Source organism: Antechinus flavipes, chromosome 2 (assembly GCF_016432865.1).
Source record: "Antechinus flavipes isolate AdamAnt ecotype Samford, QLD, Australia chromosome 2, AdamAnt_v2, whole genome shotgun sequence".
NCBI lineage: Eukaryota > Metazoa > Chordata > Mammalia > Dasyuromorphia > Dasyuridae > Antechinus > Antechinus flavipes.
The window spans coordinates 615296693-615315197 of NC_067399.1; the positions used below are offsets into that span (position 1 = coordinate 615296693).

Sequence of the window (18505 nt, forward strand, 5' to 3'; positions counted from 1 at the left end):
TGGCCATTTTATGTGGACCAATAGACAGATCCTATTGTTTCCTGTTCTCCTAAGTGGGAAGATGGTAGAAAATATCAGATTGATTTTTAACTTTCTGAGATGATTTTGATTTACTTACTCCATAAAGTTTTTCCTACTTAACCTAATCTTGCTTAGCTTTATTCAACATTTCTTCTGAGATCCTTCCTACCCTTCAAGATCCAATTCAGATATTATCTACTTGACATTCCTTATTCCTCACCAAAATTTGGAGAAATCTCTCCCTCTTCAGTGTCATTCTTGTAGGAACTTAGAACATTCAAAGTATTTGTGAAGCTTTGTCATCTGTCCTACTATACTATATGTCCATATTATAAACTCCTGGAGGGTTGGGATTATTTCTTATACATGTATCTTCAGTGCCTCTGACAATACATTTAGAACTGATTAAATGTCAGATAAATTGGACAGACTCTTCCTGAGGGCTCATCTTTTTCTGATCAGTTAATATTAGTACTGTATATTTTGTTTTTGCAGGAAGGAATGGGGAAGAGATGTTTCTTTTTTTTCTCCACAGTACCTGATTCATTTCTCTCTACTTGATATATGTTATCCAAATAATATTCAGCTTTGAGAAGAACTGGATTTTGATCAATATTTCAAAACTTGGGCTTAGCAACTTTTCTACTTTTTAAGAATATGGGTGTGAGAAAATGAGCAAATAGACAATGTCAAGTGTCACAGATCCATATACATATACATAGATATCAATTGGAAAAAGCTTATCCACCAGGCCCTGAACTGATTCCTTCACCCAATTACCTAAAGAAGAAGGGTAACAGTATGTAGAAACCCAGAACAGCAGTAGACAAGAGCAAAAGGTGAAGCGCTTAGAATCAGTTTTGTGCTCCAGCAAGTCCTCTTTCTTCTTCCTTTTCTCTCCTTCTGATGGGCAGCACCAGAAGTGGTTGATTTTGTTTTCAGGTAGCTGGGCGGCTAGAACCACAGGAAGTTATCTGGTGACATTTCTCCTGGGAGGGTGAGTGCCTGCTTATTTTTAGGGTGCACATCCAGCCATTCATCTACCCATGCACACACACTTATATGCATATATATACATATACATATATATATATGCTTATATACATACATATACATACACAGGTGTATATATACATACATATATATATATATGTATTTGTTTTTAGCAAGTATTTTATATGTTTGTATGTATGTATGCATACATTTTCCTTCCATGGAACTTAGTATCTTCTTGGAAAGAAGGCCTTTGCTGTGTCCAGCAGTACTTGAAAGTAGGGTCTATTTTAGTCTGCTTTAATTTGCCAATGAAAAAAAAAGTATACTCTGAAGAATTAAAACAGATCCAGCAGGTCCACCAGTGGCACATAAATGTAAAGAAGGCCTATCGATATCGGCAGGCTAGAGCATTGACATTCTTGACTACATAAAAACCCATGGTTACTGGTGGGATAACCAATGTTCGACCAGCTCGAAGGGGTCGGGGCTTCAAGTCTGGTAGAGTTCCATCATCCACCATCATCAAAGGCTGGCCATTTAGCTGCACTGATCTATAATGAAGAAAAACAATAGAATGCTGATTACTTTACAACAATCCAATTGGTAACTGTTGACCCTGTTTGTTCATATGTATATATATATATATATATATATGTATATATATATATATATATATATATAATATATATATATATATATATTTAGAGAGAGAGAGAGAGAGAGAGAGAGAGAGAGAGAGAGAGAGAGAGCGCTTGATTGATAGTAATTCAAAGTGCCATGTATATATAGTGGCACTTAGTGAATATTTGTAGCATGAATGATTCATTCAGAGGGGGTTTTGCCTATTTTGTATTAACCCCTGTGCTAGGCATTGTGGGAAATACAAAAGTAAATAATATTTTTTTCCTACAATGAAAGAGTTTACAATCTAGTATGGGAGATGAGCCAAAGGCTCCGTTGTTGACACCCTGAAACAAAACCCTGATATCCTCATCCTAGTTAGAGCTTTGTATTTTGGGTATAGGTAAAAACATAAGGAAATGCATAGAAATGGAACAGGATGGGGTCATTTCCAAGATGGTAAGTAGTCTAGTTGGACAAGATCATATTATTTCTATAAGGAATTATTATGAGATAAGACTGAGCAGATAGGTTGGAGTTAGGGCTTTATTGGGCATATGATGAGGAACCACTGAAGACTTTTTGGGTACAAGAATAGCATAATCAAATCTTTCCATTAAGAAGATTATTCTGGAAGAGTGATTTAGGAATCTAATAAATAAACCAGCTTTGTAAATAGTCATATCACTTCTTTAGAATTATTTCAACCAAAAGTTGATAGGGATAACAGTCTGTGGGGAATGAAATTTGTGGGGTTGCTTATACTAATGAACTGGTCCAAGGGGGAAAAATTGTGATACTTGTAGAATGCAGATCTGAATTACTGAACTGATGAAGGTCATCATATTGAGTCTCTTTGGTAAATTGCCCTTAAAATTTTTTTTATATTCATCTATCCACCCATCATCCATGCATCCATCTGTCCATTGGTCTTTATAGCTATCATTTATCTATATCTATCTTATCTGTCTGTCTATATATATCTGTCTACCTGACTATCTATCTGTTTGTGTCTGTCTGTCTATCTATCTATCTATCTATCTATTTATATCTATCTGCCTATCTATCGCTACCTGTCTGCCTTTCTATCTGTGTCCATCTATCTATAACTGTCTGTCTATATTTGTCTGTCTGTCTATAACTAACTTTTATCTGTGTCTATCTCTATATGTCTATATCTGTTTATATCTGTTTGTCTATCTACCTATCTGTCATACCTTTCTATCTCATCATCTATTTATGAGGCAGATGCTCCTGATAGCTCTGCTTCACAGAAGTTTTGGGGAAAAGTAGATTGAGAGGAGAGACAAGTGGAGCCATTCACCTGTGCTCTGGTGATTACAGAGAATAGCTCTTGGCTTCAGGTGACCCTTTTGGCATGGCCAGGATTGTACCAGTTGCCGGAGCTTGTGCCTGCACTGATTGAGGCTGGATGTGCCTGTACCCAGGACAGAAATACAAGGTGTCTATAAGGTCTATAAAGTTTGTGCTGCCTGGATCTGCAGCAGAGATGGATTTTGGAAGTCCCTAAACTAGCATCTTTTGAGAGTTGAATCAGCTGGATGCAGAAAAGGACAAACTCTTTGCCTCTAATCTTTCTTTATTCCTAATTAATATAGGTTCTAGTCACATAACACTTTCTCCATCCTTTCACTAAAAGATAAGGAGAAAGGAAGTTCAAAACAGTAAAATGTGCAGAGGTATAGGATGGATTGGCTGTGTATTATACATGTAGAGGGCTGTAGATCAGACAAGGAGAACCAAAAACTGAGAGTAGAGACTATAGAGGAGAAAAAATTTCCTATTTTAGCAATTTGGAAGCCTATTTTATATCATATTGAAGAATTCAGAACTAGTCTGGTGAAAGAAGACTTTCTTCTTTCTTGGCCCTCTCAAGTCTAAGGTTTGGTAGATTTGGCCTTCTTGATAAATATCTCTCTCACTGGCAAACTAATTAATTAAATTGATACTCTCCTTGTAGCTTGAATTCGATGATTATTACTATTGCTTTTGTCTCCAACAACACGTTAGAATACTATTCTAATTAGAATATTGTAATTTTGATAATAACGAGACAACATACCAACATTTGTGGGATGTAGCCAAACCAATTATTAGGGGAAAATTTATATCTTTAGATGCTTACTTGCATAAGATAGAGAAAGACGATCAATGAATTGAGCTTGCATCTAAGAAAGCTAGGAAAAGAACTCAATTAAATATCAAATTTGAAATTCTGAAAATAAAAGGGGAGATTAATAAAACTGAAAGTAAGAAAACTACTAAATTAATAAACAAAACTAAGAGTTGATTTTATGAAAAAATCAAAAAATAGATAAACCTTTAATTAATTTGATTAGAAAAAGAAAAGAAGAAAATCAAATTGTTAGTATCAAAAATGAAAAGGGAGAACTTTTCCCCTAATGAAGAAGAAAATAGAACAATAATTAGGAATTATTTTCCCTAACTATATGTCAAAAAACCTGATAATCTAAGTGAAATGGATAAATATTTACAAAAATATGGATTGCCCAGATTAACAGAGAAGGAAAGAAATTGTTTAAATAGTCCCATTTTAGAAAAAGAAATTGAGCAAGCAAATTGAACAATTTGAAAACAAAAACAAACTGAACAACAATTAATCAACTCGCTAAGAAAAAATCTCCAGAGCCAGATGGATTTACAAGTGAATTCTACCAAAATTTTAAAGAATGATTAATTACAATACTATGAAAAGTAGTTGAAAAATTAGGGAAAGAAGGCGTCCTATCAAATTCATTTTATGACAGATATGGTGCTGATATTGAAACCAGGTAGGGTAAAAAAAGAAAGAAAATTATAGACCAGCTTCTTTAATGAATATTGATGCAAAAATCTTAAATAAAATAACAACAAAGAGATTACAGCAAGTCATCCCCAGGATAATACACTATGACTAAGTATGATTTATACCAGTAATGTAGGACTGGTTCAATATTAGGAAAACTATTAGCATAATTGATATATCGGTAATCAAACTAACAAAAATCATGATTATCTCAATAAAAGAAAAAGCATTTGACAAATTCCAACATTCATTCTTATTAAAAACACTAGAGACTATGGGAATAAATGGAGTTTTCATTTAAAATAATCTGTAACATCTATTTAAAACCATCAGCAAGCATCATATGTAATGGGGACAAACTAGAACCACTCCCAATAAGATCCAAGTGAAACAAGGTTGCCCACTATCACCACTACTATTCAGTATTGTATTAGAAGTTTTAGTTTAGGCAATAAGAAAGAAAACAAGATTAAAGGAATTAGAGTAAGTAATGAGGAAACCAAATTATCACTCTTTGAGATGATATGATGGTATACTTAGAGAATCAACTAAAAAACTACTAGAAACTTTAGCAAAGTTGCAGGATACAAAATAAATCCATATAAATTATCAGCATTTTTACATGTTACCAACAAAATTCAGTAGCAAGAGATAGAAAAAGAAATTCCATTTAAAATAAATGTAGATAATATAAACTATTTGGGAATCTACCTGCCGAGGCAAAGTCAGGAACTATATGAACACAATTACAAAACCCTTTCCACACAAATAAAATCAGATCTAATCAAATGCTTATGGGTAGGTCAAGCTAATGCAATAAAAATGACAATACTTCCTAAATTAATCTACTTATTTAGTACCATACTAATCAAACTCCCAAGAAATTATTTTACAGATCTAGAAAAAATAACAGTTCATCTGGAAGAATAAAAGGTCAAGGATTTCAAAGGAATTAATGAAAAAATGCAAATGAAGGTGACCTAGTTGTACCAGATACAATATTATAAAGTAATGGTCGTCAAAACCATTTCATACTAGTCAAGAAACAGAGTAGTTGATCAGTGGAAAAGATTAGGTTCACAGGATAAAATAGTCAATGACTATAGTAATCTAGTGTTTGACAAAGCCAGAGATCGCAACTTTTGAGATAAGAACTCACCATTTGCCAGAAACTATTGGGAAAATTGGAAATTAGTATGGCAGAAACTAGGCATTGACCCACATCTAACACCACATACCAAAGTAAGGTCAAAACGGATTAATGATTTAGACATAAAGAGTAATATTATAAGCAAATTAGAAGAACAAAGGATAGTTTACCTCTCAGATATGTGAAGAAGGAAAGAATTTGTAACCAAAGAAGAACTGGAGTACATTATTGAACACAAAATAGATAATTTTGATTATATTAAATTTAAAAAGTTTTTAAATAAACAAAACCAATGCAGACAAGATTAGAAGGGAAGCAATAAACTTGGAAAAAAATTTACATTCAAGGGTTCTGATAAAGGCTTCATTTCTAAAATATATAGAGAATTGACTCAAATTTATAAGAATTCAAGCCATCCTCCAGTTGATAAATAGTTGAAAAATATGGACAATTTTCAGATGAAGAGATTGAAACTATTTCTAGTCATATGAAAAGGTGTTCTAAATCACTATTGATCAGAGAAATACAAATTAAGACAGCTCTGAGATATCACTACACACCTGTCAGATTGGCTAAGATGATAGGAAAAGATAGTGACAAATGTTGAAGGGAATATGGAAAAATTGGGACACTAATACATTATTGATGTAACTGTGAACAGACCCAACCCTTCTGGAGAGCAGTTTGGAACTAAGCTCAAAGGGCTATCAAACTGTGACACACTTTGATCCAGCAGTGTTTCTACTGAGCTTATACCCAAAGGGAATCTAAAGGATGGAAAGGGACTCACATGTGCAAAAATATCTGTGGCAGCCCTATTTGTAGTGGCAAGAAACTGGAAACTGATTGGATATCCATCAGTTGGGGAATGGTTGAATAAGTTATGATATGTGAATGTTATGGAATATTATTGTTCTGTAAGAAATGAGCAGCAGGATGATTTCAGAGTGGCCTGGAGTTCATTTGCATGAACTGATGCTGAGTGAAGTGAGCAGAACCAGGAGATCATTGTACATGACAACGAGATTATACAAAGATCCATTCTGATGGATACGTTTTTTTTTCAAAAATGAAATGATTGAGGTTGGTTCCAAAGGTCTTGTGATGTACACTCAGTGAGAGAATGGTGGGAACTGGAGGTGGATCACCACATAGAATTTTCACTCTTTTTGTTGTTTATTTACATTTTGTTTTCTTTCTCTTTTTTTTCCTTTTGATCTGAATTTTCTTGTGCAGCATGATAATTGTATAAATATGTATACATCTATTGCATTTAACATATATATTTTTTCTTTTTTTTTTTTAAACTTTTTATTGACAGAACCCATGCCAGGGTAATTTTTTACAGCATTATCCCTTGCACTCACTTCTGTTCTGATTTTTCCCCTCCCTCCCTCTACCCCCTCCCCCAGATGGCAAGCAGTTCTTTATATATTTAACATATATTTTTTAACATGTTTGACATATATTGGATTACTTGCCATCTAGGGGAGGGATTGAAAAGAAGGGAGGGGAAATTTGGAACCCAAAATTTTGCAAGGGTCAGTGTTGAAAAATTATCCATGTAAATGTTTTAAAAATAAAAAAGCTTTAATATAAAAAGAGCAAAAAAAGAATATTGTAATTTCTAGTTAATTTAACCAGAAAAAATAATGCTAATTTGTGTTTTGTAAATAGTTGCCATATGGTAATGGAAGATAACAGACTATGAATTCTTTGTCAAGTTAGGCTATTAACTTTCTATTTGAACTTGAACTTAATTTAATCAATTGAGTCTTAGGTTCCTTGGCTATTAAATGGGATATGAATGACTTCTGTACCTATCTTAACAGTTGTTAAGCAAATGAAAAAGAATTCATCATATATTTATTTAGTTTTTATTATGTTTTTAAATTTAGGAGCTTACAATATAATAAAAGATGTGGAAATACTTTGAAAAGTAGAAAAAGTGTAATACAAATATAAGATGGTAGTTTTCATTGTTGATTATCATTACAAACATAATTTGCATTTTTTTTCTAATCATTGAACCGGTTTTTGGTTGTTTTGCATTATCATTGGGTCCTAAAGCTTAGCTTTTTCCAGTTCTCAGGCTTTTAGTTTTCTAGTGCTCAGTTTATAGAGTATCATTTATGGTTTTAATTAATATACCAATTACTGTTTTTTCAAAGGCTCAGGAAGATGCTTGATAAACCTAAATTAACTTTATTATTGCAGTTTCTCACTAGATGCTTTTTCTCAATGACACAGTCATCTATCATTACCAGTAGTTGTCATCCTTACAATGACCTATGTGACCATCTTTTGGTTAAGTCAGTGAGTTAATTTTGCAAGTTAAGATTTTGTGAAATGCTGTAAAGACATGTCCTTTATTCACTAACTTGATTTATTAGAGGAAAAGCACAATCCTGTTTATTATCTACATTTTTTTTCTTGATTATAGTATTTTTCTTTAATTATTTTTTGTAATACTCATCTAAGAATTTGGATTATACTTACCAGATGGTAATTTCTTAAATCATATACTTTTCAAAGATTTGGTATCATATTTTCTCAATAGTCTGGTACCTCTCAGTTGTCCATGACTTTTCAAAAGAAATTCTATATGATTCAGTCTGTGTTGAAGTATTTACCTTAACACCCTGGCATGCCTGACTGCTGAGGGATATATACTTAAATTGTCTAAATATTAGGACAACTGCATTTTATCACTCTTTGTTTTTACAAAGTTTTAACTACTTTCCAATTTCTTAAAGTTGTTTACTTAATTTTTTTCATGTTATCATATTAGAGTCAGTGTCACCACTAATTTAGAGTAAAGATCTCCATGCTTCATCCCCTATTACACTTCCCCCTCCCACATCCTCCTCACATACACACAGACAGCTTTTCATCTGCTTCTTTAGGCTTTTCAGCCAGTTGCCCTTAATCTCATTTTCCAAGTCCTAGACTGATCCTGAATACTTTAATATATAAGACTTAGATACGCTAACAAGGTTTTGGTTACACAAAGTCCTAGGAAAAACAATTCAAGATGAATGATAGTCCCATCCCAACTCTTAAAGACAAGAACTGGGGGTTCAATTTTAAACAATGATAACCTTGCGTGGAAATTGGGGTTAGCAGTCATTTGGGTGCAGAATGGCTCTGGGAAGTCTAGATTGATCCTGAGCTAATGTTTATAGGATAATAGAATTTTAGAGATGAAAGGGTCTAGAGACCATCTATCTAGTCCCCCTTTCTTGTTTTACAAATGAGGAAACTAATTCCCAAAAAATTTAAGTGATTTGCTCAAGATTATATTGGCAGCAGAACTGGGATTTAAAGAGATCTGACTTCCAGCACTGTGCTGTTTCTATGAAGAATGCTAGTTTTGTTATAATTTTGTAGGAGGTGGAAAGGAGAAGCCAGAAGTTTTCAAATATAACTGTAACTCATGAACTCATCCTAGATATCAGAATGGTTCTACATCTTAACTAGCTCCAGAATTAAATAGCTTTGTTTGAATAGATCTTGTCACCACGGAATCTAGTTAACAGTATAGCTTTTGAATTCTTATATTCTGATACTCTTAATCTATGATTTTTACTTGAACAGATAATACCTTCCACCAATACATACTATAACCAATAAATATCACTTGTTGCCAATTCTTATCTATATATTTACATAAATCTTCTACAGAGGATCATTCAATATACTGAAAGTCTTCTGTTTCTTTTAATATCTCCAAAAACAAACCTACCATTTTGACAAATGAAGCTATTGTCTTATTCTTGATACATGACTATCTTATATCTTTTTCTAATCATATACCTTGGTCTTACCTTTTATATTATTACACATCTATATCAATGGCAACTTGCTGTACAGCCTGATTACAAGTACAATTCATCTTTCTATCCTCTTGTGGGTTCATTTGCAGTTTTTATTCTCCCGAGATTGTGACATTCCATAATTCACATCCATGTATCATCACTGGGGGAGTAATATTAAAGAGATGGGCTTTTGTGGCAAAAAGTAATTTCTTACCTTTGAAAGTATAGTTCAGTTTTCCAAATATAACCCAGTAAGATTTGAGCACAAATTTTGATTACTGAAACCCTGCAAGATATCTTGGAGTTTATGGGTAAGATTTCCTTTTCAATGACCGTGCCTTAAATCCAAATCATTCTATCATTCATTGATTATCTACACACAGGTCCCAGCCCAAACCTTTCTTGGTTATTGGGCTTTGATGGCTCAGAGTGACTGTAAATAGCAATTATTTCTGTTTTGGCCAGAAACCCTTTGAGGCTTCTCCTCCCAGGCTGATTTTTTTGGACTAGGCAAAAGAGGCCATTTCTTAACTAGCCTTCATCACTGAATGGGTGTTGCCCCAGACAAAACCTGGTAAAGACCTTACTGCTTTCAGAGCCATCTGTTTGTCTTGATCTGTATCTTGTCACTGCACCTGGCTGGGTATAGAGGCACCTGGCTGGGTATAGAGGAGAAAGTGATACTGGTGACTTTGCACTGCCCTCTCTTACTTAAGTCCAATTCATTTGCAAGTCATGGCATCACCTTCATGATATCATGGTTCTCTTCAAAAAATGAAGGACAAACATCATCTTCTGTGCCTGTACTCAAGATCTCTGTATTTTCTTCTGAGGGTCTTGGTGGATCTTTGGGCTTTGCCTGGTTGTTTTTGTTATTGTGTCACACATTTCTTCTCCCAGACTACAAGGATAGAATAGGGTGAGTACCTGAGGTGTATATATACTATCGTTACAGGCTGATGGCGAGATGGCATTGGCCAAATCATAAGTCCATTTACCATTTTTACTAACTCTTTTACTCTCCAACTTGATCAAAACACTGGCAGAGAGAAGGAAGAAAACAAAGAATGTTGGGAATCATTAAAAAGTTAAAAAAAAAAATCAGAATGTATCTAAAAGGGACCTGTTGTATCTGATTGGGAAAAATTATCTGAACGACATCACTTATGTTTTCAAACCACCCACCAAAACCATACAATAAAACATCACTACCCTGTTTGCTAATTATCATTTCTAGGTCCTGCAGACTGGAAATGTTGTACTTAAAAATGTATTTATTCTAAAAACATGCCATTATAACAAGTCATGTTAGGGGACCCATGAAGTTTGTTTTATTTCTTTTACAGAGAGTACAGTGAGAATATCAGTGTATCTGTAGTAAGAAGATATAGATTTGAATCTAAGCTCTGGGGACCCATAAGCCAGGAACTTTCTCCTTGCGCATCTCAAATTCCCCTTAAGTAAAATGAGAAGAACACCTAGCTCAGAGAGTGGTTGCAAAGGTCAAATTGGATAATGCATTTGTTTGCAAACTGTAATGGAATTATATAATCTATTATCATAATTATTGTAGGAGTCATGCTGAATAAGGAACTGAGAATTTTAGAATTCACACAATATTAGAGCTATAGTAACATAAAAGATCCTTTAGCCCAATCCCCATATATTACAGATAAAGAAACAGCTTCAGGGAACTGAAATCACTTGCTTGAAGTCACTAAATTAGAATTGAATTGAATTTGGTATTATACATAGTTATTAATATATAGGAAGTTCAATAGACACATTGCTTGTACCCTGTACTCATGCTGTGAGGTTGTAGACTTTTAAAATGATATTCCTTTATGCTCTCCTCTTCTCTGGGGTGTGGGAATCTTCTTCCCATTTAATAAAGAAATAACCTGAACAGTAGAAACAATTTTGCAACAAGAGTCTGAGGCCCTTAATTCTAGTCTTGATTCGGCCATTGATTTGCTGTATGATAACTGGCAAATAATTATCCCTCTCTTGACCTTAATTATTTCATCTGCAAAATCAGGTTGGACTACATGGCTCCAAGTCTTTTTTTTCCTGTACTAGATCCTACAATTCTATGATTTTTCTTCCTATTTTGAATTATATATATTGCTGTGGCACTAGATGGCACTCTTATCCTGTGCAAAAAGATCTGAAGTGTGTGATATTACACTGAAGTTAGAATATGGTTTAAACACCACAGGCTCTAAAATGTGGGTTGCACTTGGCTTTGCCTGTAAATGAGCCACAATATCAATCAAAATCCTGAGATATTCTTCCATATTGTTGACTTGGCAAAGAATAGGTCTGGAATTCTGCCTAATATTAAGAAAATGTGTGAATATGCTGTGAAAAATCCTGCTGGAGGGGTGTGGGTTTCCCATTGCTTGTTTGCGCAGTCAAGAATGGAGAGCGGTGTCCTGCTGCAGGTGTGGGGTATTGGCTGGGCTCCCCAGTGCTGCAGCCAGCTCCAATTCTCCCAACACCAAGAGGAGCCTGGGTGTGCACCTGTTTACACTTTACTGGCCTCTTGAAGCCAGAGCTGCCCCCTCGAGTCCCCCATCATTGAGCTAGTAAGTTGGTATGTGCAGCTGCCCAGAGTTCCTTCAGGTCACTGGCAGGTTAAAGTAGGGGGTGGGAAGCAGAGTACATTTGTGGACAGAAGGGGCTTCATTCTTGTTTCCTTAAGGATGGTCTGTGCATCTGGTGTAGGTTAAGGAGAAGAAGTTATTTTTAGAATTTGGGTGAGTGAGAGCTACCATAATAGGGAGACCATGACAGACAGTATTGATTCTGGGATGGTCTCCATGTTATGATTCTCTCTTTCTGGACTGGATAGTCTGTAACTAACTGTTCCTGGGGTGCTTCAACTTGTGTCAGGTCGCATTCTAGCTTTGCATGAAACTAAATATGGGTTCTGGTGTTTTTCTCTGGATATTACAAGTCTTTCCCACACTGTGGAATTTATGGAAAGAGAGAAGAAAGAAAGATGGAGGGGGTAGAAGAAAAGCAGATTCACCCCTTTTCTCCTAAAACAAAACTCTCTCTCTCCTCCCCCTCTTAATTTTTCTGAACTGATGATTAAAAGTCTATAAAGAAAGTAAGGCCGCTTATTATCTTCCTTTTCCTAGTTTTTCTCATCCCTCTCTATCTTTAAGAAGCCACAAAGTTGATGGTATTTTTAGATTTAGTTTTTGTAATACAATCTAGAAAAATAAGGGAAGTTCCTTTATAAAACTGGTGGTAGGGTCATGATTAAAGCTCTTATTACAGGCATAACTCATCATATCAGGCTTGTGTCATATAACAGTAGGATATTAAGAGAGTTTGAAAAGGATCTTGCAGATCCAGCATAATCTTATTTTCCAGATAAGGAAATTGATTTTGGAGACCAAGGACCATGGAGCTAGTAGAACTGAGATTCCAATGAATGCTTTGATCCTTCAATCTAGTTCTCTCTTTTAGTTGCACTTGGACTCAATTAACTCATTTATAAAATGGAATTTTCCCATGTTTGGGAAAGCTGTCCTACATACTTCATGAAGTTAGGAATAAAGTTCTTTGTAAATTTCAAAATGCTAGGATCTCATTCCAGTATTTTGTAGTGAGGACTGAAGAATCTTAAAAGGAGATTCACAGATCATTTCTTTAGAATTGGAAGGTATTGTAGAGGGTGATTATCTAGTCCAGTATCTTTATATTATCAGTGAGGAAATTGAACTCCAGAAGAATTAAGTGATTTGCCCAAAATTACAAAGTTGGAAGAAGCAGAAAAGCCTCCTTTTCCAAGGGGACACTAAATTGATGTGTGTGTGTGTGTATAGATAGTATCTTGCATATATGTTGCCATGAGCATGTTGTCTCCTCCATTAAATTTCTTCAAAGGAGAAAATATTCCACTTTTGTCTTTGTTTTCCTAGTGCTTAGCATAGTTCTTGGCATACAGTAGATGCCTTAATAAATATTTGCTGATTAATTTCAATGGAAAAATGTGTAATGATTGTCTTACAAATAAACTTTGAGGAAACAATCTTTGGAACCCAATAGTGGGCAAGCATCTTGTGGATGCTTCCTTTTCATGTGGAATGGGGCTTTCTAGACTGGACTCCTTTCCTCTGGGAGAGTTGAACCACCAGGCATCTGAAAATCTACTTGGGACTGAATTCTCCATATTAGTGAAAGAGTGAATATAAGCTCTACTGACTCTCTATGGGCAGCTGGTCCCAGACCATGCCTTACCCTCTAACTGCTCATTTCCCAATAATGACAGTTAAGTACTTTCCCACTCTGTTTTCAATTCTTGCTTTGAGAACTATAATCAGATTGATACTACCATCCATCATAGCTTTTGAAAAGAAGGCGATAATTGACCTCCTTTGGCTGCTGGCATCATTCCTTGGACTTCTACACCAAAATGCCTTTGTCTGGCAACCATTCTTTTACATGCGCTATCTTCCTCTATTACAATTTAAACTTCCCTATCTTGTTTGTGCATTTATATTCCTAGGACCTAGTCTTTTTTTTTTTTTATTAAAGCTTTTTATATACAAAACATATGCATGGGTAATTTTTCAACATCGACCCTTGCAAAACTTTCTATTCCAAACTTTTCCTTCCTTCCCCCCCATTCTCTCCCCTAGGTGGCAGGTAGTCCAATACATGTTAAATATGTCAAAATATATGTTAAATCTGATATATGTATACTTATACAGTTATCTTGCAACACAAGAAAAATTGGATCTAGAAAAAAACTGAGAAGGAAAACAAATGCAAGCAAACATCAACAGAAAGCATGAAAATGCTATATGTTATGGTCCACACTCAGTTTCCACAGGCCTCTCTCTGAGTGTATATGGCTTTCTTCATCACTGAACAAATGGAACTGGTTTGAATCATCTTATTGTTGAAGAGAGCCACGTCTATCAGAATTGATTATTGTATAATCTTGTTTCCATGTATAATGATCTCCTGGTTCTGCTCATTTCATTCAGCATCAGTTCATGTAAATCTCTCCAGCCCTCTGTGCAACCATTCTGCTGATCATTTCTTATGGGACAATAATAACCATAACTTATTCAGCTATTCTCCAATTGATGAGCATCCACTCAGTTTGTAGTTTCTGGCCACTATAAAAAGGGCTGCACAAACATTTCTGCACGTATGGGTCCCTTTCCCTCCTTTAAGATCTCTTTGGGATATAAGCCCAGTAGAAACACTGCTGGGTCAAAGGATGTACACAGTTTGATAACTCTTTGAGCACAATTCCAAATTGCTCTCCAGAATGGTTGGATTCATTCACAGTTCCACCAACAATGCATTAGTGTCCCAGTTTTCCCACATCTCCAACATTTATCATTATCTTTTCCTGTCATCTTAGCCAATCTGAGAGGTATGTAGTGGTATTAAGGAGCTGTCTTAATTTGCATTTCTCTGATCAATAGTTGTAGAGGGCTGGAATTCTAGAGAAGTATCCTTGAAACAAGGTATTAATTCAGTGGAATTGATGAGATGATGGTTCTCTAGTTCACACATACATAGTGTGTTGTAATGATATAATCATACCAAGAAATTTAAGGGCTGAGAAGGACTGAAAATGAGAGATTCCATTTTGACTAGCCTTGTGGTGGCTCTCCTGCCTTCATTCCTTCTCCACTAAGACCAAGGACTCAGACTGATCCCAGTACTGGTGTGGACAGAATTCTGGACGTTGGCAGGTGGTTAGGTTTCCTTGCTTTTAAGGAACTTGGCCAAGTTATTGAACCTCTCTAAAAACTTCTGTTCTTTAGCTGTAAAATTAAAACAATAATACCTATACTGCTCACCACATAAAAAGCAACGTATCAATCCAACCTTTTATTAATTGTTCTTATGAGGTATACATGATTTCTTAGATTTGACAAGGGGTGAGGGTGAGGCACAGAAAGTAGAAAAATTGGAATCAGTCTCTCCTTGTTCTTTTCTCCTAATTGCCAAAGTGGTGAAGCCAAATCTCCTAGCCAAGGGGAACAGTTCATGTAACAACAAGAGATAGAATTACAGAAGACAAAATGAACAGTTTTGATTGCATAAAATTAAAAAGTTTTTATAAAAATCAGTGCAATTGAAATTAGAAGGAAAGCAAATTTCTCTGACAAAGGACTCAATTACAAAATACATGCAGAATTAATTGTTTTATTAGAATAAAATCCAGAATGGCCAACTAAGAAAGGATCAATTGATATAATAACAAGTCAGCATTTTTTGTTAGTGCTTTAAGATTTATAAATGCTTTACAAATATTATCTCATTTGATTCTCCCAACAAGTCAAGGAACTAGGTGCCATTATTTTACTGATGAAGAAATAAATTAAGTCACTTCTCCAGAGTCACTCTGACAGTTTATCAGGAATAAATCCAACCTCTTAATAGATATATGAAAAAATGCTCCAAAGAAATAAAAGTTGGAGAAGTGCATTGAAAGCAGTTCTGAGGTTCTACCTCATTCCCATTAGGTTAAGTAGGCAAAACCACAAACAAATACAAATATTGAAATATTTGCATTAAAATAGACATATTAAAATACTATTGGTGAATCTGTGAACTGGTCCAGCTGTTCTTTAGAGAAATTTGGAACTGTGCCCCCAAATTTCTAAACTGTGTATACCTTTTGACTCAGTGATATCAGTACCAGGCCTGCATATCTGAATGAGATCAAAGAAAGAAGAAAGGACTCAACTGTTCAAAAATATTTATAGCAGCTGTTTTTGTAGTGGTACAAAATGTCTGAACAGATTATGGTATATGAATGGAATAGCATACTATTGAGTTTTAAGATATAATGAAGGGCAGGGTTTCAGAGAGACTTGAAAAGACTTGAGTGAATTGATGCAGAGTAAAATGAACAGAACCAGAATGATTTATATAATAATATTAACAATAAGCAATAACATTATAACAGCAATGCAATGACTAATCATGATGAACCATGCAATCTACTTCTTGTCACAGTTGATGGATTCAGGATGCTGAATGAGGTGAGAATTTGTTTTGTTTGACTTTGTACATATATTTTGTTTTTCTTATTAATGTACAAGATAATGTAGGAAGAAAAGAAAATAGATTTTTATTAATTGGAAAAAAATTAAGTTCTATTTCTATTCCTATTTCTATCTGTGACTTCTACCTGGTGACCATAGAGATTAGACTACAGTTCCAAAGAACTAGAGGTATTAGTATTACTGTAAAGAAAGTTGAGCAGAAAATATTTTCTAGGAAAGAAAGAAACAAAACATTAAGTGCTTACTATTTAACAGGCCCTATGTTAAACTTTGGGCATATAAATACACTGTTAGGCCCTGGAGGACATTCACTGACCATGATCCTTGCTTGAATTATAAAAATAGAATACAAATTAGAAAATAATATGGGTGTATAATAAGAGTCAGATGAGCCAGCGCTCACTTTCAACTGAGGGAATCTAGGAAAGAGCATGCAAAAGGTGGCACTTGCATTGGGCCTCAGAATAAGTAGGACAATATATGGTTGGGAGAGGTAGGGAGACATTTTAAGTATAGAGAATAGCATCAGCAAAGGTACTGAAGTTGGATAGTATATAAGATTTTTTTGAGGGATAGCAATTAGCTAAATTTAGTTCATCTGTGTGAGAATATGATGAGATAAAACATTGGTTAGAGCCAGGCTGTAGATGCAGGGGTCCTCAAACTATGGCCTGCGGGCCAGATGCAGCAGCTGAGGACGTTTATCCCCCTTACCCAGGGCTATGAATTTTCTTTATTTAAAGGCCTACAAAACAAAGTTTTTGTTTTTACTATAGTCCGGCCCTCCAACAATCTGAGGGACAGTGAACTGACCCCCCTCTTTAAAAAGTTTGAAGACCCCTGTGAGAGGATTCTGAATAATGGATAAATAGTTTGCAATTTATTCAGCTGACAAAGATTTTTGAGCAAGAGTTTGAGATGATTCAAACTACATGTCAGGGTGATTAAGATGGTAGTAGTGCAAAGGGTAGATTTAAAGGAGCCAAGAGAAAGGCTTCTGTGGATTATTTTGTGGATCACATAGCTAAAAGAAGTTGGCAAGATGGTAGTTAACAAAGAATATATAATTTCTAACAGTGGGTGATCAATGCAGTCTTGGGAGTTCAACCTACCCTCCCCCACTTTGTCGAAAAAACCTTTGTAGAATTCTCTCTAACTGATCATAGGCTTTAGTTATTTTTGTAGCCAAGGAAATTTGATTCATTTTGAATCAATTTAATAAATACTCATTAACTGTTTGCTCTATTATAGGCAGAATTGTAAGTTCAGGGAACACGAACAGGAAGGACTATTAGAACTTCTTGGATTAGGATTCCCAAATAGTAGTACTTTTCTTCCATGACTCCTTAACCATAATTATGGAGCTCAGCCTTGGGGAATTTGGAGCAGGGGAAGAATCATAATACTACATATTTAGATCTAGCTCCTAGTTATAGCATTCGAGTAAGAATTGGTTGATTTGTATTTTAGTCCTTTCATAGTAAGTACTCTGAATCACAGAATGTTGGTACAGGAAGGCACCTTAGAGATCTTCTATATTTTGCCATTGTCCTCTACAATTCAGCTTGAAGAAGAAAGAATTGAATTCCAAAGCTTGGCTGCTTGCTGTTGGTTTGCAGCCAGGAGGAAATGCTGGTCCATGGTTCAAGGAAGAAGAAAACTATAGCCAAAATGAACATTCAGTCAGGAAGATAATTGCTGGGTGGGGCACAGGAAAATGTAGTCTGTTGTGAAGAGATTTCTCAAATATTTTGTTTTAATTCGTTAGTCAATAAGTATTTATTAGGCACAGTGCTGGAAAATATGCAAGTGCCTGATATAATCCTTTCATCTATTTATCTACCTGCATATTAATAATTTGGGAATTTAGTTAAGGAGAACCTTTGGGGAAGTAAAGCAGTTTTCATTCCTCATACAGTCAAGAACAGATCCCATTGTTTCATTTTAATAGACTTACTCCAGGCAAAATGGCTTGCTGTGTGAATCCAGATAGAAATCTGGGAGAAATCAAAGGCTTCAA

General features: G+C 35.0%; 1 protein-coding gene across 1 annotated transcript in view; it reads right to left on the bottom strand.

Annotated features, from left to right (window-relative positions):
- Positions 1–1239: 1239 nt before the first annotated feature.
- HPSE2 (heparanase 2 (inactive)) overlaps positions 1240–18505 on the bottom strand; it is a 298488-nt gene continuing 281222 nt past the window's right edge. Inside the window, exon 9 of the mRNA XM_051981834.1 lies at positions 1240–1568. Coding sequence (XP_051837794.1) covers positions 1403–1568 — 166 coding nt within the window. The 3' untranslated portion in view covers positions 1240–1402. The remainder of the gene's footprint in view (positions 1569–18505) is intronic.